Source organism: Bombyx mori, chromosome 24 (genome assembly GCF_030269925.1).
Source record: "Bombyx mori chromosome 24, ASM3026992v2".
In the NCBI taxonomy this organism is placed as follows: Eukaryota; Metazoa; Arthropoda; class Insecta; order Lepidoptera; family Bombycidae; genus Bombyx; species Bombyx mori.
The window spans coordinates 17,144,219-17,166,895 of NC_085130.1; the positions used below are offsets into that span (position 1 = coordinate 17,144,219).

The 22,677-nt window shown below is 40.5% G+C and overlaps 2 protein-coding genes across 7 annotated transcripts in view; one reads left to right on the forward strand and one right to left on the reverse strand.

Moving 5' to 3' along the window:
- Positions 1–202: 202 nt before the first annotated feature.
- On the reverse strand, positions 203–20,012 carry LOC119630809 (zinc finger protein 26). 2 transcript variants are annotated; one of them, XM_038021333.2, is made up of 11 exons: positions 19,587–20,012; positions 17,586–17,697; positions 16,457–16,540; positions 15,628–15,727; positions 14,330–14,442; positions 12,410–12,537; positions 5,219–5,354; positions 4,303–4,436; positions 3,268–3,400; positions 1,366–1,598; positions 203–358 (listed from the first exon to the last, which is right to left on the reverse strand). In XM_038021333.2, exons 1-11 carry the CDS (start codon positions 19,713–19,715, stop codon positions 293–295), a joined length of 1,368 nt encoding a protein of 455 aa, XP_037877261.1. In that variant the 5' UTR covers positions 19,716–20,012; the 3' UTR covers positions 203–292. The 2 variants fall into 2 exon arrangements, 1 of the variants encoding a protein (XP_037877261.1); XR_009976567.1 differs by lacking the exons at positions 203–358; positions 1,366–1,598; positions 3,268–3,400; ... (5 more) ...; positions 17,586–17,697; positions 19,587–20,012 and adding an exon at positions 6,583–12,402 and having other exon boundaries at positions 5,228–5,354.
- Positions 20,013–20,336: 324 nt separating this feature from the next.
- Positions 20,337–22,677, forward strand: part of LOC101742836 (major facilitator superfamily domain-containing protein 6) — a 29,701-nt gene continuing 27,360 nt past the window's right edge. For all 5 annotated transcript variants that reach the window (XM_038021328.2, XM_038021330.2, XM_062675884.1 and 2 more), the window contains exon 1: positions 20,337–20,860. In XM_038021328.2, coding sequence (XP_037877256.1) covers positions 20,803–20,860 — 58 coding nt within the window. In that variant the 5' untranslated portion in view covers positions 20,337–20,802. The remainder of the gene's footprint in view (positions 20,861–22,677) is intronic.

Genomic DNA, 22,677 nt, shown 5'->3' on the forward strand with positions numbered 1-22,677 from the left:
CCCACCTTGAGATAAAGTTCTAAAGCCTCAGTATAGTTACAACGGCTGCCCCGCCCTTCAAACCGAAACGCATTACTGCTTCACGGCAGAAATAGGCAGGGTGGTGGTACCTACCCGCGCGGACTCACAACTGATCCTATCAACAGTAACAAGTCTTATTTATTATCACTGTGGAAGGCAATTACAACAAATAAAACTAAAATGAAGAAAACAATCAATCCTTTATTTTAACAAAATTAATAACTCCTCAACTTAACCTATAATTTGTCTATGTCTATCTACATTATTTAAACTAAAATATATTGATGTTGTGCTCCAATCGTATGTGATCCGACCAAGATTCTAGATTCTGAAAATCCTGCAAATAAATGCTAATGCTCAAAAATAAGTCAATGACACGTCAGAAAAACAATATGGAAATTTTCTGAGAGATTTTTACAATTTTGAAAACGTTTTTTTGAATAATAGGATCAGAGTCCATAGACATTTACAACGTAAATCCGCCACCTACATTGGGATATGAGTGCTAATGTCTTAGTATAATTACAACGGCTGCCCCGCCCTTCAAACCGAAACGCATTACTGCTTTACGGCAGAAATAAGCAGGGTGGTGGTACCTACCCGTGCGGACTCACAAGAGGTCCTACCACCAGTAATTACGCAAGTTATAATTTTGCGGGTTTGATTTTTATTACATGATGTTATTCCTTCACAGCGCAAGTCAATCGTGAACATTTGTTAAGTACGTATTTCATTAGAAAAATTGGTATCCGCCTGCGGGATTCGAACACCGGTGCATCGCTACACACGAATGCACCGGACGTCTTATCCTTTAGGCCACGACGACGCAGTAATGCGTTTTGAATTAAAAGGCATAATAACTAATGTCCCAAGTCGGATAGCGGCATTAACTTTGTCCGGGTAAGGCTCCGGCAACCACTTAACACATGATGAGTCTCGACAGCTAAGTACCCTTCTACTTTAACGCGAAATGAGATGAAGCCAGTATATTTGAAACCGAAATCAATTGGGTTGGTTAGTGGAAGATCCGGCGAGAAACTCGGTGGGCTGTGTCTGTGGGTTAATTCGCTCGCCGAGCCCTTCGTCGCAAGCGACGGGTTCAACGAGGACGGTGACCGGTGCTTATGGTACCTAAAAGCACCGTTAATGGATCGGGAGGATCCGTAATGACGTGTTTAGGGCGACGTCGACTGTTTACCATTCGGTCTACAGGATCGGGTATGTATAGGAACCCTAGCAAGAGCCGTGCTACGCAGAATCTACCACCGGGTCGGAAACGCGACCCACTGAGGAGATCCGGCGAGAAACTCAGCGGGCTGTCTGTGGATAAAATTTCGCACTCACATCGTCGCAATATTGACACGAGTACATCTCGAGGCCGTGCGTCGCGATGTGGCCCCTGAACTTGTCGATCGCGTAGAAGGCCATCCCGCAAGCGTCGCATATCAACGCTTCGGTTTCGGCCATCTCGTCGGCCTCGTTTTCGGCCTTCGGCTCCATTTCGTGCATCGACGATTCGGCCGAGGAGCAGTCCGGCTTCGGCTTCTTCGGCTCTCGGGGCTCAAAATACGGACAGGCTATAGTGGGAGGGAATAAACGGAGGCTGGGAGACGATGGGTCGCACTAATTGGCCATTTAGAAACAGGAGAACTATCTAGAACAGTGACGCGCAACTTTTTTCGACTAGGATCCCTTCAATGGAAAAAAAATTTGGAGATCCCTTAGTTAGTCCGAAATTTGAAAAATAACGACCCCCAACAAACTTTTAACGACCCCCAAAGGGGACGCGACCCTTAGTTTGCGCACCACTGATCTAAAATATCTTCTAAGTACTACTCGCAAAATTTAAAGCATATTACTTTACTAGTTTTTATTCTCCATATTCTAGTAGTACGGGCCAGAGACCGTTGGTTTGCAACCAGTAGCGATTTCGGCACTTTTAGCGTTTTCTTAATCAGAAAAGTTAAAAGTAGCCTATTTGAGATGCTGCGAATTCCTGCGACGGCACATCGAACCAACTTTGGAATCAATCCTGGAAGAACTAGGCGTTTCCATAAGACTTTCCACCACTTGCCTACGTAGGATTTTCGAGATGGTCACGTTACGAGGAAGAAGGACGACGGTTTCGAAAAACTACTCAGCACCCACAGGAGTGGAAGGAAAGAGGCCAAGGTGGCGTAGCCCCATGCACCTATTCTATGCATTACGATATTCTACGCACTATCTAGAAGTAAGGAGCACCATTTCGGTGTATTAAAGTGTCCGCTAAAAGGAAGCCAATTAAGGTGGCGCCACAGAAGCAAATGGAAGGATTTTAAAAACAGCACCATAAACTATTAGAGTAGGATACTAAATTAAGAAGGAAACACTTCCTACGTAAATAGTAATAAATTAAATAGTTAAGATTTTAAATGCTGCGTATTTTTTAACTACACGAATTACGAAAAATATAAAAACTTTCAACCCAGCACACTACACTCTAACTGCTATATTCATGTTTCCGCATACTACACTAGCGCTATACCCTATCCACATAGTGGCACATAGTACTCTTTACCTCTAACCCACTCTAAAACTAAACAAATAGCAAGCCAATATAAATTTTTAAAATTACTTCCTACTGGTGATCCTAGTCGAGATATTTTAGAGAAAAACAATAAGCTCAATTATTCTATTGGACATCGCACGTCTTAAACTTTTTTTACTGCGGTCCCCTTGATGGTCAATGCTCACCGTCGCTACCACTATGGACATGAGCAATACGAATGACTTCTAAAACCTCAAGACGCCCGATCAACTTGACCATCTGCAGACGCATCATGATCCAATGACGGTTCCAATAACACTGGCCTTCGTTTCGCCCTAAAATGTCTTGACCTAGATCACTATGGCGAGACATAGGCAGATCAAGCCATAACTTTAGATGGATGGACGAGCTCACAGCCCATCTGGTGTTAAGTGGATACTGGAGCCCATAGACATCTACAACGTAAATGCGCCACCCACCTTAAGATATAAGTTCTAAGATCTCAGTATAGTTACAACGGCTGCCCCACCCTTCAAACCGAAACGCATTACTGCTTCACGGCAGAAATAGGCAGGGCGGTGGTACCTACCCCCGTGGACTCTCAAGAGGTCCTACCACCGGTAATTACGCAAATTATAATTTTGCGGGTTTAATTTTTTTTTACACGATGTTATTCCTTCATGGAAGTCAATAGTGAACATAAAACTGTCTCAACTAACGGCCGTGACCCACGTGGGTCTTGTAAAACGTGACCAGCACCCGGTCCGTCGTCTCCGTGACGATCATGTGGGCCGGACACGCCTTCCCGGTCTTGTATATCTGGCGCTCTGGTGCCGGCCTCTTCCCCTTACCCTGGACACGAGATATACTCGCAGTTTTTTTTTTATTGCTTAAATGGGTGGACGAGCTCACAGCCCACCTGGTTGTTAAGTTGTTACTGGAGCCCATAAACATGTACAACGTATATGCGCCACCCACCTTGAGATATAAATTCTAAGGTCTCAGTATAGTTACAACGGCTGCCCCACCCTTTAAACCGAAACGCATTACTGTTTCACGGCAGAAATAGGCGGGGTGGTGGTGCCTGGCCGTGCGGACTCACAAGAGGTCCTACCACCAGTAATTACCCGCAGTTTTAAACGTCTGCTATTAATACTAGCTGTCGTATTTGACTGCTTTTTGCTTAAATGAATGGACGAGCTCATCCCCAACCCTGAGTCAGCATCCCTAAGCCGGTGTGCCCTGTGTCATGGCGTAACCAGAGACAGATACATATCTTTACATATAGATATATACCTTTAAATATATACATATATAGATATTACACAGCAAAGAGCGAACTAAGCCTGTTCGTCACAGAAAAGTCAGCCTGATGTGAGACCACGATCCAAATCGAAGCCACGTCCTTCCTTATGCACCGGAACTAGCGAAATAATGCATATCCTCACTTTTTTTCCTACCTATGCTGATAGCCTTGAGAGGCTATTTCAGCGTAACCTTAACTAGTAGGTGAGCTCACGGGGCTCAAACCTGACTCCGTTGCTAACACGAACCCTAGCAAGAGCCGTGCTTCGCAGAATCTACCACCGGATCGGAAACGCGACCCACTGAGAAGATCCGGCGAGAAACTCAGTGGGCTGTGTCTGTGGGTTAATTTAATCATTAATCGATAACCGGTGCTTGAGGTACCTAAAAGCATCGTTAGTGGATCGGGAGGATATGCTCACGCTACGTCTTCCAAACTATCAAAATACCTGGTAAACATAAACTCCAGACTGACTGCACATGTAGTGCGACCTGATCCCCTCAATCGTCTGTTTGCTGGCGGTCGTCTTCCTGAACCTATATTTGGTTTCTTCCTGTATTGCGCTTTTGTAGATCATAAAGTCTGAAATATCAATCTTGGCGCTTAAGGGAGGATGTGGACAGATGCCTGGTTTCTTCATTAGTTTCTAACTTAGATTGGGAATTCTAATAAATCTTGTGCTATCAGAATGCCCGTGCACTTGTGATGTCCATAAATCACAATGACAATGGCCCGATCCACTTTCAGGACCGGTTAAGTACAACGGCTGCCCCAAATTTCAAACTCCGGTTTTACTGGTTCACGGCAGTAATACGCAGCGCGGTAGGCCGTATCTGTGCGAGTTCAAAGGACGTCCTTTATTCCTTCCCCCTTAATCGACGGAAACGTAGCTGTGATGCTGTATTTTATTGGCTTTTAGGCAGACGAGCTTGCGACCCTGTCTATTATTACTTATATTATCGCTATATCACTATGGACATCAGCAATGGCACAACCGTTGTCTAAGGCTGACCACTCTCCGCAACTCTTGTTTGAAGGACATGTCACAGCGCTCGAGGAATATATTTGCAATTATTTTCAAATGAGCCACGTATTTGAGAAATCTTCAAAATCTTTTTTTTTATTGCCCTTGTAGGCAGACGAGCATACGGCCCACCTGATGGTGAGTGGTTACCGTCGCCCATGGACTTCAGCAATGCCCGGGGCAGAGCCAAGCCGCTGCCTACCGCAAATACCGGACTAAGCCTGTTCGAAACTCCTTATTGCAAATAAAAGGCAAACTGTTCGCGTTCCCGCCAAAAATTTGACAACTTTTTTTTAAATATTCTATGGTCTAGCAATCCAGTTCAGCACAGATAACTCACCGTCCATATCGTGGAACTCTAGTTGCTCAACGTGTTCGTGTACTCTGTGCACGTGCAATAAATGCGCACTGAAATTCGACCCGTAGCTCACTCTCTCGTCGCACAGCGGACAAATAAAGGCTTTACGTTTTTCTACCTATAGAACTATACAGCGTGTATATTATGTAGGGTGATAATGTTAAAAGACACTACCCGTGTGCTTAGTGCGTTTTTTTTAACGTTCTCGATAGCGTAAAAGTTAACTCAAATTTGTATGGAGTCGAGCTGCAAATGTCTACAGGCGGGAGGGCGTGTTAGGAACCCGCACGGGTGGGTACCACCGCCCTGCCTAATTCTGCCGCGAAGCAGTAATGCGTTTTAAATGATAACAACTGTAGCGGGTGTAGTTTAGTTTAGTGCCGGTAAACGAAAGGAATATGTTCCAACTCCATACAAATTTGAATTAACTTTGACGCTATCGAAAACGTTAAAAAACTCGCACTAAGCACACTGAGGATAAGGTGACGACGCAAAACAACAAAACGGATATATCAAAAACGAGCTTTAATTACGTCAGCTAGTCGCGAAAGCTCGAAGATTAGTTCTTGATTATGTAAACAGGCTAGAGGTGCCATAGCCTTTTAGGTGTCAGAATCACAAGTAATTCATCCACCCTTGATACGTGAGACGAGGACCCACAACAAACCCAGCCAATTAGACTGATCTAGTTATATTAAGGCTTCAAACGTATATTACAAAATAAAAACATCACTCTTTTGTTTTGTCTGGAGGAAATCGTCTTTGATCTGTGCATTGTGGGTATTATTTTTTCGAGAATTAGGTGGACCTTTTCTCAATCATTGCAGAGAAGTCCACAAATTTTGCTCGTAATGGTAAACTATTTTAATTGTATTAATAGTGTATGTATGTAGGAACGGAACGTTATGGATGAATGACAGTTAAGGAGCATGACTGAATGAGAGAGATAGGAGATATCGTGTTAGGAAGTAAGCAAGACGGTGAATGAATGCGGAACACATAGTATTATTTTTTAAGCGAGAAGAGGGTAGTTGCCGGACGCTACGGCGGACAGACGCGGTGTAACTCTGAAGAAGCAAGACGTTTATATTTTAATTAAGATTAACACCATTAAGACAAAATAAAGAATCATGTTTGTGTGAAGTGATCAATCGTTTCAATGACCCACCCTGAATATAAAACCATGTATGTTATCCTTTTCTTTTGTTTTCTTACTTTAACTTTACTAGCAATTACTACTACATTTTTTAAGAAATCGCTGTTACTAACTGGATTAATATTTTATCTGCAATAAATGAATTTAATAATAATGTACAGTAAGGAACGAAATAAGTCTGAAGACTTACCGGTTCACCTTCCTTCCACTGCCTCGCGCTCCCTGGGCTCAGCGTCGTTTCCGGAGGTGGGACCGTCTGTCCCTTGACTGGTACACGATGAACAATTGTCGCTGGTTCTAATGGTTACGCGTGACTTGCGTTGGGTAATTTTTGTTGTTTTTTAATAAAGAATGTCTGCCGCGGAACGCGTGTGCTAAGTTACTATACGACGGCGATCTCTGCCCGTATGCTTGGAGGGGTTGCTCAGCAAGCTTCTGGTTGGCTAGTCGGCCGTCTACAGGCGAGATCGAACCTTACTGTACCTAGGTTAAGATTTGTGTTGTCTTGAAGATGTATTGCCTAATACTCGATATTAATAAAAATACAGAAACACGAAAAATCTGTTTCAGTACGAAACATGCCGCTCACCTTAAAATAATGAAATTGTTTTAACACTACTTATGAAGGAATTTAAACTCTCAATAACTCAACCACGTATGTGTGAAAATTAAAAGTACTAACAAAAATAAAAGAAAAAACAATGAGTGACATAATAATAATAAAAAAGTTAGTTTATTGGAAGTGGACAAAGTTTGACTACTGCACGTTTAACGAAGGTTTTACCGATTTGAACAGTTACTATACGAGTAACGTTGTCAGACCCGGGATGAAGAGCGCGTACGCAAGCCAGTCTCCAGTGTAACGGAGGAAGATTATCGTCGCGTACCACGACAATGGTGCCTTCACGTATGAGTGGTCCGCGATTTTGAAACCATTTATTGCGACTGGATAAGATCCAGAATCTTTGAAATAAAATGTGTTGAACAGATTGAGATCCGGCATGCAAATTTGTGATATGAGCGTTATCGATTATTAAAAAAGTTAAATGATGTTTTTTAGGTAGAATCAACTGGTGCTTAGAATCAAAATTCAAAATCGACTTGTGAAGTCGTCCTCCTACTCGTAAATTATTGTCTTTGTCAAGAAAGGGATTTAAACGTCTGAGTTTATTTGAAGGATATTTTCCCTGTGAAATATTTTTTATGTCCTCATAAAAATAAAATAACTGAACTCTGTGAATTAATTTCATTAAAGAAAACTCATACTCGGACACCGTAATAAAATCAGGATAGGATTTTTTTATTCGCTTACAATTATTGTAAAAACGAAATATTCGAGCTGTAATTCTAACGAGTTTACCTAACGTGGAAAAGCGTGATATGTATTCCACGTCCTCCGGTTGTGTTATTACTGAATTCAGCATTACTGTTAAATTACGTCTTTCCTCCGTAGTATTAGGAATGTTTTTGTTCGTGGGCCAGTAAGACGGCTCTCGGGCAAGCCAGGGCGGGCCATTAAACCACCTTTCATTATTTAGAAATGTTTGAGGAAGCATCCCACGAGATGGAGCATCTGCTGGGTTATCCTCAGATGGAACGTGACGCCAGCACCTTGCTGGAAGTCGTGAGAGTATCTCGCTCGTTCGATTAGACACGAAAGTTTTCCATGCATGAGGTGGTGATCGAAGCCACGCTAACACAATAGAAGAATCTGACCATGCGTATATATCTTGGCAGTTCACACGATCTTTATAAATACATAGCACCCTCTCACACAGCTGAGACAATAATACCGCCGCACATAACTCTAAGCGTGGTATCGTCAAAACCGGTTTGATAGGCGCCACGCGAGTTTTTGCAATTAAAAGAAAGCATCTAACATTATGTTGTAAGTTCGTAAGACGTAGGTAAATGCTAGCAGCATATGCTTTCTCGGATGCGTCCGAAAACCCATGAATTTGGACAGCATATGTATTTGGCAAAACATAACGTGGAATTTCTAATTGCGATAAGAGTGGTAACTCATTGATAAAGGTCGACCACGCGTTTGCTATATTCACGGGCAGTGGGTCGTCCCAGCCAACTTTTGATAACCATAATAATTGTATTAAATGTTTGGCATATAAAGTGACAGGAGCGAGCCAACCCATGGGATCATAAATTTTCGCTATTTGAGAAAGAATCGCACGTTTTGTTATTTTATCGGTTCGTACTTGAACAGAAAATGAAAAAACGTCAAGCTTTGGGTTCCACTGCAGACCGAGGACTTTGATTTGCATATCATTTTCCATGGAAGCGAAGGATATGTTGTCCTGCCGCTCACCGTGAAGACTTGGCGTCTGAACTGCCGCGAGTATCGCGGGCGAGTTGCTGCACCACTTTCGCAGTTCGAATCCCGCTGATTGACAAATACCAATTAATTGTTGTTGTAAAACTAAAGCACGTGACTCGTCACTTTCTCCCGTGACCACGTCATCAACAAACACTTGGTCCCTCAGGACCTCGGAGGCTAACGGGAACCGCGTCTGCTCATCGACAGCTAGTTGTCGTATCGTGCGTAGTGCTAAATATGGTGAAGAACTAATGCCGAAAGTAACTGTTCGGAGTCGATAGTCGCGTACGGGTTCATTTAATGATGACCGCCATAAGATCCGTTGAAAATCGCGATCCGACTCGCGTATTAAAATGTTTCGGTACATTTGTTTTATATCTGCCGTGAAAGCAATAGAATTTAATCTAAATTTTAGTAAAACATCGACTATGTCTTGATGCAATTTAGGACCGACTAACAATATGTCATTCAAAGACTTTCCATTGGAAGTTTTGCAACCTGTATCAAAAACAACGCGCGTTCGAGTAGTAGTACTCGATTCTTTGACCACGCAGTGGTGCGGTATGTAATACGAATTGTCCGGGACCAGGGATGGAGTGTTAACTAACTCCATGTGGTCAAGATCATCGTATTCTTTTAAACACGTGTGATAATTCATTTTTAACAAAGGATTACGTTCTAAACGATATTCTAATTTATTTAATCTAGCTAAAGCTATACTCCGGGATTCACCTAAGGACGGGGAATCCGGTCTAAGCGGAAGGGGGACTATGTATCGTCCGGTTTTGTCACGAGTATGTGAGCTAACAAATAACGATTCGCACAAAGTTTCATCTGGAGTGAACCCTTTCCTTTCAGGCAACGACTCCAATTCCCAAAATTTTGTTAGTTCCATGTCATCGTAGGATGAGCTAAAACTTGAATGATAAACTTGTATTCCTGTAGTAACAGGGGAAGAATTGTGATTGAAAGAAAGACTACCTAACAATAGATAACCGAAGATACTATTTATAGCTATCGGCGAACCAGGTGGTCCCGTAATCACATTGCCTAATAATATTTGGGACAGTATGTCCGCACCTAAAAGCATTTCCACTGGTTGTGGACTATGAAAGTTGGGATCAGCTAATGTAATATTCTGTATATGAGGCCATTCCGTGAAAGGTAAAGAAACACTTGGCATATTTTGTAAAACAATCTTTGGTAAAATTAATGCTTCAACCGGGATCGAAGGCTGATCCCCATTACGAGGGGTAACGCAAAACGTTACGCAGCCATTCGGGTATACAGGCTTACTATCACCCACACCGAACACCGGAACGTTAGTGTATTTACGCGCCAAATTTAAACGCTGCGCGCAAGCTTCTGTGATAAATGTCGCCTGACTACCACTATCTACAATACATCGAACGATGTGTTTAATACGCGGAGTCACACATACATGGATGAGCGCTGTGGCTAACAAAACTGTATCCCGAACATACGATGCAGTAGACTGTGTGTGATTCACCGCGGTCATGACGTGTTGAGCGGCTACGTCAGATTGAGATGACTCGTTGCGCGAGAGAGATGCAGAACTACTTTCTGTCATACCACTATTTACTGTAACCGACAAACGATGAGAATCAAAATGAAGCAAAGTGTGATGTCTTTTTTGACACGAGCGACACACAAAATTGGACTTGCATTGTTTCACATCATGACCGACATTTAAACAATTAAAACAAACGTTTTTATTTTGAATGAAAGAATATCTATCACGCGGAGATAAATTTAGAAATTTGCTGCATTTATTTAACGTATGCTGAGCCTCACAACATAAACATATATTGTTCTTCGTGTTTTTATTTCTTAAGGGAACGTCATGAATGACGCTAGCGGCAAATGAACGTCGCGTACCTAAGGTGGCTTCGCTTGACTTAGAAACAACACGCGATGCATTTTGCGGTAATGTTCGAGAACTACCCCCATGTGCGACCATTTTATCATTTGTATTTAAACTAACTGAATTTGAGTTTGAAAACTGGCATGCAGATAACTCACGTTCTAAGAAGTTTATTAACGTGTCAATGTCTGGAATATCGCATGGTTGTATTAGAGATAACTCGAACCTCTTACGTATTGATGGTGGTATTTTACGCAGTAGGATGTTCAATAATAAAAAACTCCATTTTTTCGTAGGCAATGACATAACTTCCAACGCTTTTATATTTTCTTGATATACGTTCAGTAAATTACGCAAAGTAAGAATGTTTCTTTCGGAACAAGGTTCGATATCGAGTATTTTGTCGATATGTTTCACTGCGATCACCCGTTTATTATCATACCGAGAAATTAAAATGTTCAAAGCCACAAAGTAGTTGTCCTCTGTTATCGGTAGTGACTTTATTAAATTATACGGCTCATTTTTTAAAGTTAAAAGTAAGTAACGGAATTTCTCCGTGTTGGTGAAGGCATCACTGTCGTGCACTAACGAACGAAATAAATCTTAAAAGGGGGGCCACTCGGTAGGTTCCCCGTTGAAACACGGCATAGGCAAAGTGGGTAGTTTGGTTGCGCAACCACCGCTATGAGCATTGAACGAAGAATTTAAAATACTCATCCGTCTACTCTCTTCATCCGATTTTTTCAAACTATTCATATGAGCAATTATGGCGTAGTAACAATCATTAAAATCACCACGAATTTTAAGCTGTTCATCTTTATCGAAACATTTTGATTTGATTAGAAGCTTTTCAATTTTCGATTGTAACTTTGAGAACTTTCTGTGTTGAGAAGTTAGGTCTACAACACGAGATCTAAATTGTTGTTCATTAATTTGAGCAACTTGTAATGTACGTTTGATATCGTCAAGAATTATTTCGCGTTCAAACAAATCTTGTTCGATATCCGCCATGATGGCTACGGAGCAGCGCGAGTTAATGGCGGTTATCGTGAATTTTATTTTATTACAAATTAAAAATGAATACAACTCAAGACAACACAAGGTCACGCTATGCAATTCGGTTCGAATGGACCAAAAAAAATATGTACAGTAAGGAACGAAATAAGTCTGAAGACTTACCGGTTCACCTTCCTTCCACTGCCTCGCGCTCCCTGGGCTCAGCGTCGTTTCCGGAGGTGGGACCGTCTGTCCCTTGACTGGTACACGATGAACAATTGTCGCTGGTTCTAATGGTTACGCGTGACTTGCGTTGGGTAATTTTTGTTGTTTTTTAATAAAGAATGTCTGCCGCGGAACGCGTGTGCTAAGTTACTATACGACGGCGATCTCTGCCCGTATGCTTGGAGGGGTTGCTCAGCAAGCTTCTGGTTGGCTAGTCGGCCGTCTACAGGCGAGATCGAACCTTACTGTACCTAGGTTAAGATTTGTGTTGTCTTGAAGATGTATTGCCTAATACTCGATATTAATAAAAATACAGAAACACGAAAAATCTGTTTCAGTACGAAACAAATAATAATAATAATTATGCATAGGACAACGGAATCGAAGACTAAACGGCACTGGGCACGCAACCCATCTCTCGCCACCACCACAAACCATGTAAACCCAATATCAGTGAACCCATTTTTAAATGCTTCTCAATTCTGATTTGGTTCTTCCACTGGAGCCTTGAGTACAGCAAAATGCTCGTTAAATTCTGAAACTACACACGCCATAGCTAGCACTACATCAGTTGCTTACCTCGATCCCGTGAGCCTTCATCAGGTGTTTGTTGAGGATCTGCTTCTGACTGAAGTCCCTACTGCAGAGGTGACACTTCTTGCGTTCCCTTACGACAAATTTCGGAGTCTGGTCGTTGCATAGCTTCACTATTCAAGGAAATGTGCACGAAAATATAAACTATAACCCCTTTAGGGAAACATTAAGGACACTTTACTGTTTTAACAAGACTTATCTAACTAAACGAGCAAATAATGATATAAATTTTGGTACGTTTATATTCTCAATCAAATTACTTCATAAAACTTAAGAAACTTAAGTTTTGTAAAGTATTGGAAGCCTTATAGTCTAGACGAGATGAGCTAATTTCCCTTTCATTTTGGAACCGATTTACTATGTTAATTTTACACGCCAAGCCCCTGCCAAGCGACCGTCCATTGCGCTGAAGCGATTAATCAACCAGATTCTAGCAAAGTGACGCTCTTCATCACAAAGGCGTCTCTAATCCATGCAGTGACGTGTGTAATCATTACCCTAGCGCTGTCTAGTAAACCCGTGGTCATAACGGAATGGCTACAAATGTATGAGACCGGCAACCCCTAACACCGCTGTACCACAAATAGCCTCTGACCAACAAACTTGACGTATTGCTTACTGCGAGTTTTTTAACTTCTCGATCGCGTAAAAGTTAACTCAAATTTATATGGAATTCGAACAACGCCCCTACGTTTACCTACGTTTGCCGCTAGGGGCGCTGTTCGAGAATCGAGAACGTTAAAAAACTCGCACTAAGCACACCGAGCTGCGATTAGCACCAAACTAAAATGTCGGGTGTTAAGCGAAATGTTGCTTAAACCAAACAGCCTTTCACCCCTCGACATAGAGACTCATTTCTCATTAAATCAAAGCGGGAAGGAAATAGTATGCTTCAGTAGACGTGTTTCAAATAGGATTTAAAAGTTTCAGAGTCACAGTGTAGGGTAAAACAAGCACGTATTGCGAACGATGTGTTTGTCATTCGGCGTGCTTAATGCGAGTTTTTTAACGTACTCGATAGCGTAAAAGTTAAGTCAACTTTGTTTGTAATTAATGACGTTTGTAATTAATGAATAAATATATATAATAATAATAATTCACTTACTTCTCTCTTAAAGGTACAAGGTACATACAAATTCAAATGGAAATAAATTAACCTTATAATTTATTTTGTAAGCCTTTGAAAGAGCTGAAGTCTGTACTAGGTTCAAAGACCTGTATTACTGATCTCCAGGCTCCCTCCTTCTTAAGAATAGATTAGGTTAGGTTAAGTCGTGAACAGATGCTGCGGACTAGTGTTGAGAGATCATTAGGTGTTATATTTTAAGAAGGTCATTTTAAGTGTGTGTGCGTGTGTGAATGTGTGTGTATTTGGATGTGTGTGTGTGTGTGTGTGTGTGTGTGTGTGTGTGTGTGTGTGTGTGTGAGTGTGTGTATATGTGGGCGTGTGCGCGCATGCATGTTGTATTGTGTATGTGTGAGTATCTGCATCTATGCGTGTTTATTATTACTATTACATAGGTATAAATAATTTTTTGCTTAATTGGGCTCGAAAACAAAATTTGTATGGAGTTGGAACAGCGCCTCTAGCAGCAAATATTCCAACTCCATACAAATTTGACACGGAACAATTCGTTCGCCTACAGAACCCATTACAGACCAAACGATAAACAAAGAGCGAACCGAATTCAGTTTTTTATTTCCTATCTATGTTGATAACCTTGAGAGGCTATTTCAGCTTCGCCCAATATGTAGGTGAACTCACGGGGCACAAACTGGAGTGTTGCTCACACTGACCCTAGCAAGAGCAGTGCTTCGCAGAATCTACCACCGGATCGGAAACGCGACCCACTGAGAAGATCCGGCGAGAAACTCAGTGGGCTAATTCAGCATTATCATACTCACATCCGTGTTTCATTCTCAAATGTGTAAAGCACGCTTTCTTGCTGATATAAACGTTATCGCAAAAATGACAAGAGTATTTCCGTCCTTCGATTTCTGACTTCAGACTGTGGCATCTGGAGTCCAACGCAAAATAAACATTATAGAAATAGTATTATAATAGTCCTCCATGGGAAATGCTCTGAGGAATTATTCGAGATTAACCCCTCTTTTCATTTTTACCATCATACCTGCCACTACCAGAGCAGAGTTCATCCATATTATCTGGAACCGCTGCGTTCATCGACAGTGCGTTTCTAAAGATCTTTTTTGCCACGTACCATCCAGCTTTGGAATGAACTCCCCTCCACGGTTTTTCCTGAGCACTATGACATGTCCTTCTTCAAACCAGGCTCGCAGAGATTACTCAATCGTAAGCAGTGACTTGGCTGTGCCTGACCGTAACCACTTACTTTCAAGCCGTATGCTCCTTTGCCTAACAAGGTAATCCTTTTTTATATTCTTTGGTATTCGCGAGGTATGTATATGCCCAATTAAAACAAATTTTTACGTTTTAATTTCGCGCTTATATTGCCATTATATTGTTTTAAAGGACATATTAAGTGGTTACTAGAGCACATACGACATTAACCACCGACACAACTTGATACATGAGTTCTAAGGTCTCAGTTTTATGGTAAAACGGCTGTCCTCTGCCCTTCAACTTCAAACCGAATTACTGCTTCACGATAGAAATAGGCAGGACGCTGGTACCTACCCGTATGGGCTCCCAAGATGTCCTACCACCAGTAATTACGAATATAAGACTTTAGGATGTGCGACGTTTGAGTCAGCAATGGTTATTCCACCCTATAAGGCGGCACACATGACGGCGGAAATAGGCAAATATTTATTAAAAAAAAAAAGGATTTTTCCAGCGATTTTTATTGTTATTCAGCTATATAGAAACTCATAGACCGCAGCGTAAATACCTAACTTGCTCCATGTCTTTCAATAGCAGAATATGGATAATGCAGGCTACAAATCTTTTTTATTTTTTATTGCTTAGATGGGTGAACGAGCTCACAGCCCACCTGGTGTTAAGTGGTTACTGGAGCCCATAGACATCTACAATGTAAATGCGCCACCCACCTTGAGATATAAGTTCTAAGGTCTCGGTACAGTTATAACAGCTGCCCCACCCTTCACACCGAAACGCATTACTGCTTCACGGAAAAAATAGGCAAGGCGGTGGTACCTACCCGCGCGGACACAAGAGGTCCTACCACCAGTATTGCGACACCAACGAAACACCCTCTCACCTGTTCTTATGATCGTCCGGATCTCTGACTGTCACACCGCAAATGGTGCATTCCGTGAACATCGTCCCATCTAAGGCCTCAATTTGATCAGAATCCAAGTCTAGTGAAGAAAACCGCTTTTTAAATAATCACGCTCATTCTCGATAAGCTATCAGAGGTATTTTTGAAGATTCTTAACGTGTCAAAGTCCCCTAGGTATTTTCGTAAAGCCACTTCATTACTCTCGCCCTGAGCGGCATATTACGCCTTGACTCTGCTTCTAGTATTAAGGGTGAACATGAGCAATGGTTGCCGCTTGCTCGGACGGCTCATTGGATTAAAGGCACTCTGCCCTTTGACCAGCAACGCAAAATCGGTACAGAAACAGGGTCGGATTTAGGGGAGGGCAACCGGGGCCTTCACAATCGAAGGGCCCCCACAATAGAGACTTTGGAACAAAAACCTTTCAAATTCCGACAAGTAAACACTTCCTTCTCCTTCGCTATTCTTTCGCTGTTTTGCTTAACGTTAATACCAAAATTTCATTTCAGATAATTCTTGTCTCCGATTATATTTATGTATGTTTGTATTTAACAACTAAGAGAGTCTATGTGGCTTCACAACAAATTATTTATTTATTGTGAAGCCTTCGACTGAAAAAAAATTGTTCATTTTATTTGGATCATTCATCATTCAATTCATCAATTTGCGGAGGGGGGGCTTGCGCTCCTCTGTTGCCCCGAGGCCTCCAGACCTCCAAATTCGACCCTGTATAGAAATCAGCAGGGCTTCGAACCAAACTCAGTGGGATCATTACACGCCCCAATACAGAAAGCATAGGTTACGTTACCGTCAAATTCTTTCATGTCATTTCGGTGGAAATTGTTCGAAGATTCAGCCTCTTCGAGTATTGATTCGTCCAGATATTCCTCGTCTGTTCACAAATCGAAAAGGCTATTAGAGACTATATTTCTTACTACAGCAGGCTATATCCAAATAATTGCACTGTCGAATGATTTAGATGAGACGTCTGCTACCATCACCTTGCTTTATGAATTAATTACTCGGTGACTCCGATATATAAGAATGTATGTTAGTCTCTGGTTATGTATGTTAGTCTCAGCCCACTTGGTGTTAAGTGGTTACTGGAGCCCATAGACATCTACAATGTAAATTCGCCACCCACTTTAAGATATAAATTCTAGGTCTCAGTATAGTTAGTTACAACGGCTGCCCCACCCATCAAACCGAAATGCATTACTGCTTCACGGCAGAAATAAGCGGGGTAGTGGTACCTGCCCGTGCGGACTCACAAGAGGTCCTCCCAGTAGTAATTACGCAAATTATAATTTTGCGGGTTTCATTTTTATTACACGATGTTATTCCTTCACCGTGGAAGTCAGTCGTGAACATTTCTTAAGTACGTATTTAATCAGAAAAATCGGTACCCGCCTGCGAGATTCGAACACCGGTGCATCGCTACATACGAATGCACCGGACGTCTTAGCCTTTAAGTCACGACGACTTAAATTGCGGCAGAATGACTATGGGTGACTCCACACGTGATATCCTTCCACAAATGTGCTAATACGGATTGGTACAATTGCATTGGGAGCATTAGCGTGCTATGGACGAGACAATGATGCTTACTATTATTAGTACTTAGGTATATATTTTTTAACCTAAGCTAATAATAGCTTTGCGAAGCTATGTCAACGTAACCTAACAAGTAGGTGAGCTCACGGGGCTCAAACCTGACGACGTTGCTAACACTGGCCCTAGCAAGAGCCGTGCTTCGCAGAATCTACCACCGAATCAGAAACGCGACCCACTGAGAAGATCCGGCGAGAAACTCATTGGGCTTAATAGTAGTGATTACGACTTCAATTAATATCTCGAGGCGGCTTTGTTGAGCCTCATCAGCTCCGCGACCCATTGCGCTAAAGGACTCTGGACTTTTGGCCTCAAATCAAGCTCACCTCTGATATTCTGTAGCACAGCCAGATTCTTTTCCGTCTGTTCTTTGAGGGTCGCACACTTTTCTAGGCTTTCGACACACTCATAGCATATGTATCTGATGTGAATCGGTACCTGGATTGGAGGAATTAGCGGGTCAGCCCTAGGAGAGCTTGGGAGGAGGAAAGGACCAATAAGGTTTTTTTTATTTATTGCTTAGATCGGTGAACGATCTCACAGCCCACCTGGTGTAAGTGGTTACTGGAACCCATAGACATCTACGACGTAAATGCGCCACCTACCTTGAGATATAAGTTCTAAGGTCTCAGTATAATTACAACGGCTACCCCGCCCTTCAAACCGAAACGCATTACTGCTTCACGGCAGAAATAGGCGGGGTGGTGGTACCTACCCGTGCGGACTCACAAGAGGTCCTACCACCAGTAGGTAGGTTTGATGAACTAGTCTAGAGCCTCTCTATTTAAGGTCTTTTTTTTCCTACCTATTCCCTGGTAGCTTAGGGGGCTATTTCAGCAATGCCCGAACAAGTAGGTGAGTTTATGGGCTCAATAAGCTTACTCTAGCCATAGCAAGAGCAGTGCTTCGCAGAATCTACCATCAGATCGGATTCGAGACTCACTGAGAAAATCCGACGAGAAACTCAGTGGGCTAAACGAAGGTCATCGGAAGACTACACACACCTCACCTCCCATGTCTGGTAGATAATGACCTTGATTATTTTACCACTAGCTCAAAGGTCAATTCCAGAGACAGTTTTTTTTTTTTAATAAAACTTGATATTCTTAGTCGAAGTTGATCTAGTAAGTTTTCCGATACTAATGAAAAAGAGAAGATTGAAGCTCTTTAATATTAATTCTACTCCCTGCTAGATGGCGCTACTAAGTAGTTCCGCTACGAGAAATAGTCTATAATCAAGGGCGGATCCAGCTTTGGCGCCAGGAGGGGGTCACATAGTCAAATTTAGATGCGTTCGTTCCCAAACGTTTGCCATTATACAAAGTTATTATATTATTATATTAAATTAATTAAATATTGAAGGTATGTAGTTACATAAAATCTGTATGGTGACAAAATATATAAATAAAATCATTATATTCAATTAGTGGTCCACCTAAGTCCTGGAACCAGCTCAGGGGGTGGTCATGACCCCCATGACCCCCCCCCCCGGATCCGCCATTGTCTATAATATATAGTATGGAAAACAGTATGCAATATATCGAGGGGTGAAAGGCTATTTGGTTTAAGCGACATTTCGCTTAATACGCGATATACATTTTTTTTTTGTGATTAAAAGTCCATATTATTTGGTAGCATCAACAGTTCGATGTTTTTAATTGAACTTCAATTATGTTTTCTCTATTCGAATGAAGAAGTTTTTTTGTTAATATTTTTCCAAATTTTAAACTTTAGTTGGGGTCTTCTGTAATGTTTCCAAAACGTCGCTTAAACCAAATAGTCTTTCACCTGTCGATATTTTTTTGTTACGGATACAATGGTTATTTCTGTCGCGAAAGAGTCTTAGAGTCCGGTTTGAAGAATGATCCAACCAGTACGATTGAGACTTCCAAGGTGCACATTCAGTTTGTGAGGTCTATGGCCTCTGGTAACCACTAACATCAGGTCAGCCGTCAGGTCATTCATTGACTAATTAAAAAAAAATGCAAGCCATCTTTGTGACGGGACTATCAAAACAAGAGGGTTCAAAATACGGACCAAATTTAGTGCTCAATACGTGTAGGAATAGTAATTTCTAGAGCTAGGATCACATACTAGAATGTACGAAATAAGCCGACCAAATTCGTAACATTCGTAATGATCAATTACGGTTGGATTATAATAATAATGTCTGTGTTAAAAACTCGAATTGTTAATAATCTGGCGCCGATTTTTAAATCGTCATTGTTAAAATACAACCGATTAATGTAATTTCGTTAAAATCCTAACTTCTGAATAAATACTTAAAGAGGTGTTAGAACGAATCAGAGCCAATAACTTTTTTGTACCTTAATTCCGAAACAGGTTTCAAGCAAACTAGCGTAGGTTTCGACATTTTCTTCATAAACAGCAAATAGGTCGTACAGATCACTAGTTCCCATGCAGCTGATGCAACCTACAAACTCCTCCTCGTCCATGATTTTTTTTACAAATATACTTTTTCTAGTACGTCACGCGTGCACGACGAAAAAGTCCATGTTTTTTCATTTCGATATTCAAATAACAATTGGCGATCGCGCCATGGCGCTTCGCTAGTGTCGTTCTTGACTCGAATTTAAAAGTCGATCGATTTAAATATAATTTGTATTTGTAACTAGAGAAATGAAGTCAATGTTGAACAGCTCAATGATGGCTAAATTCGCATATAAATTACAATTTAAAATTCAAGATAACTTAATATGTTCATTAATAAAATTGACAATGTTAGTGACCTTAGGAGAAATCATTGACCCCATTCTTTGTTGTGACTGGTTTTGACATTTAGAAAGAGATATAAGATCCAAAAAATGAAAGAATAGTACTGTACACTTTTCCGCCATCTATTGTTTAAGTTGAACATGATGTTAAATAATTTAAGAAGAAAGGCGCTTAGCTAAAACAACACGAGAATGAGACAATTGATATCATTAAAATTATATGTATTTTAGGTTTTTTCCACTATTCAAAATCTTTATAAGCTATCGTTAAGTTTTTATTCAGTTTTTTTATTTGACAGAAACTATGTATTCTTGAACAACAGATGGCGCTATACCCCACCAAGTTATCAAAAATTGGAAAGTTAGCTTGACTGTTGTTGATACTAAACTTGTTATCTTTCGTCTTCCAATATTCATATTTCAAATGTTGCTCTTATTGATAAACAAAAGTGAAAATCCTAGACTGATAACCCATCACAATTTTATCACACTGAACCATGTTTTGATAGAAATGTTAGATTGCTCTGTTAAAAATACACTTCACAACAGAGCTGCGACTTTGTTTTTAAGTCAACATAGTTTAATGAATACAGTTGAATAGAAATTACATTTTAATCACTTTAATTTATTGTGGAAGCAAACAAAGATTATTATTTATGGAACTGCGTCTAGATTTTTAATTCTGTATGGTTCGCGGACTACACGACAGGGCAGATCGTTATGTTAGTGTTCAGTTTCGTCAAAAAATAAAAACTAGTTTTAAAATTAATTTCATGAATACGCCATCGCTTAATGAAATTTGCATAAAATGAAGATTAACAAAAGCTTGCTGCCTGTAAAGGCGCATTTCTTCTTTTTCTTCGCCGGTAAGTAATATTTATTGTTATTATTTTAAATCATCAAGAAAAATATTGAGTAATCAAAATACACTTAATGGTGGTGTTTATAAAATGTCTTAAAAAATGAGAATAACCTTTTAATTCTTGATCTATTTTTTAACATTACAATTGAATATCAGGAAATTTTGGGAATTTCAAAAATTTGGTGAAAGTTCAATATGGACATATAATAATGGCTCCATTCTATATTTGCTTCAACTACTTCACTAGAACAGTGCTTTCGAGTTTTAAAAAAAATAAATTGCTTAGATGTGTGAACGAGCTGACAACCCACCTGTTGTTAAGTGAATACTGGAGCTCATAGACATCTACAACACGAATGCCGCCATCCACCTTGAGGCATGAGTTCTGAGGTCTCACTTTTAACTACGGCTGCCCTGCTCTTCAAACCCAAACTCATAACTACTTCACTGCAGAAATAGGGAGGGTGGTGGTAGCTACCCGTGCGGACTCACAGGACATCTTACCACCAGTAAAAATTAGAGTACTTAAAGAATTATTTTTAATATACTTAAATAATTTTACCTAGAAACAGTTTAGTCGACTTAATAGAAACTACTGCTTAATCTCACAGCTTGTTATGGTAATTTTTACTACGTTTTTAATAATACTAGAGGTCCCGTAGTAGTCGAAATTCGACTATAATTAATTAGAATTGTATAATAAGTTTGTAAACTACTATGATTGTATTTTATACTTCTATAATCACAAATTTCGCCAAGGCTACACTATAAAAAAAAATTTATAAAGACAAACAATATTTGATCTATTCTCAATTTGACCACAGACGTCAAGAACAAAAGTTTGACAATAAATAGTATGCATGCGTGTGTGCATCAAATACATGGTATGTAGTGTGTGTAAGTGTTCTTTATTGATTTAATGTATCTTTTATGCATTATTTTAAAAAAATATTAGCATTGTGCACTTCTTCTCTATATTTTCTATAAGTGTGGAAAATTTGATACTCCTCTGTCTGTGCAATTTTCGTAAAAAGGGATACAAAGTTTTTGCTTCACGTATTAATATATAGATATAGAGTTTCCGTGGTCATAGATGACTTTATTTGACTTTTAACCAATGAACTAACTTCTTCTCTATTTGGCCTAAGTTAATTTAGCTATGATGCTCTAACGAAATTACACAACTTAGGGCAGAAATAGACTGGACAACGGTACTTATTGTTAGGTTTAATCTTACCTCTTGTGCTGTTCCCAGAGTGATAACTATCCCATTTAAAATCAGATTTGAAAAGAATCCTTTGCCACAGTCCTGAGCTATCTTCATATACAAAAACTATTTTTTACTTCAACATTAAATTGCAAAGGAATTTGATAAAAGTCCTTATCGGTAAGCAGCAGTTTGACTGACAAGTCCATACCGACTATCCCATAGACATCTACAACGTAAATGCTGTCACCCACCTATGAGTTCTAAGGTCTCAGTATAGTTACAACGGCTGCCCCACCCTTCAAACCGAAACCCATTATGGTTTCACGGCAGAAATAGGCAAGGTGGTGATTCGTACCCGTGTGGGCTCATAAAAGGTCCTACCACCGGTAACTGCCTCAAAAATTATTAGTAAAGTATAATTTATTAGCTTGTTACCTGTGGCTTTTTCTGTATGGTTTTTAAAAAATGTTGGTGTTATTACTCGTGATAATGACATGATTTTAATCTGACCCAATACAAAACAACACAAGCCTATTGGCTGTTTTTGAATGTTGTTTGTGTGTTGGTCTGCAATAAAGTCTAAGGTCTCTCTGTCTCTTTCTCTCTCTCTT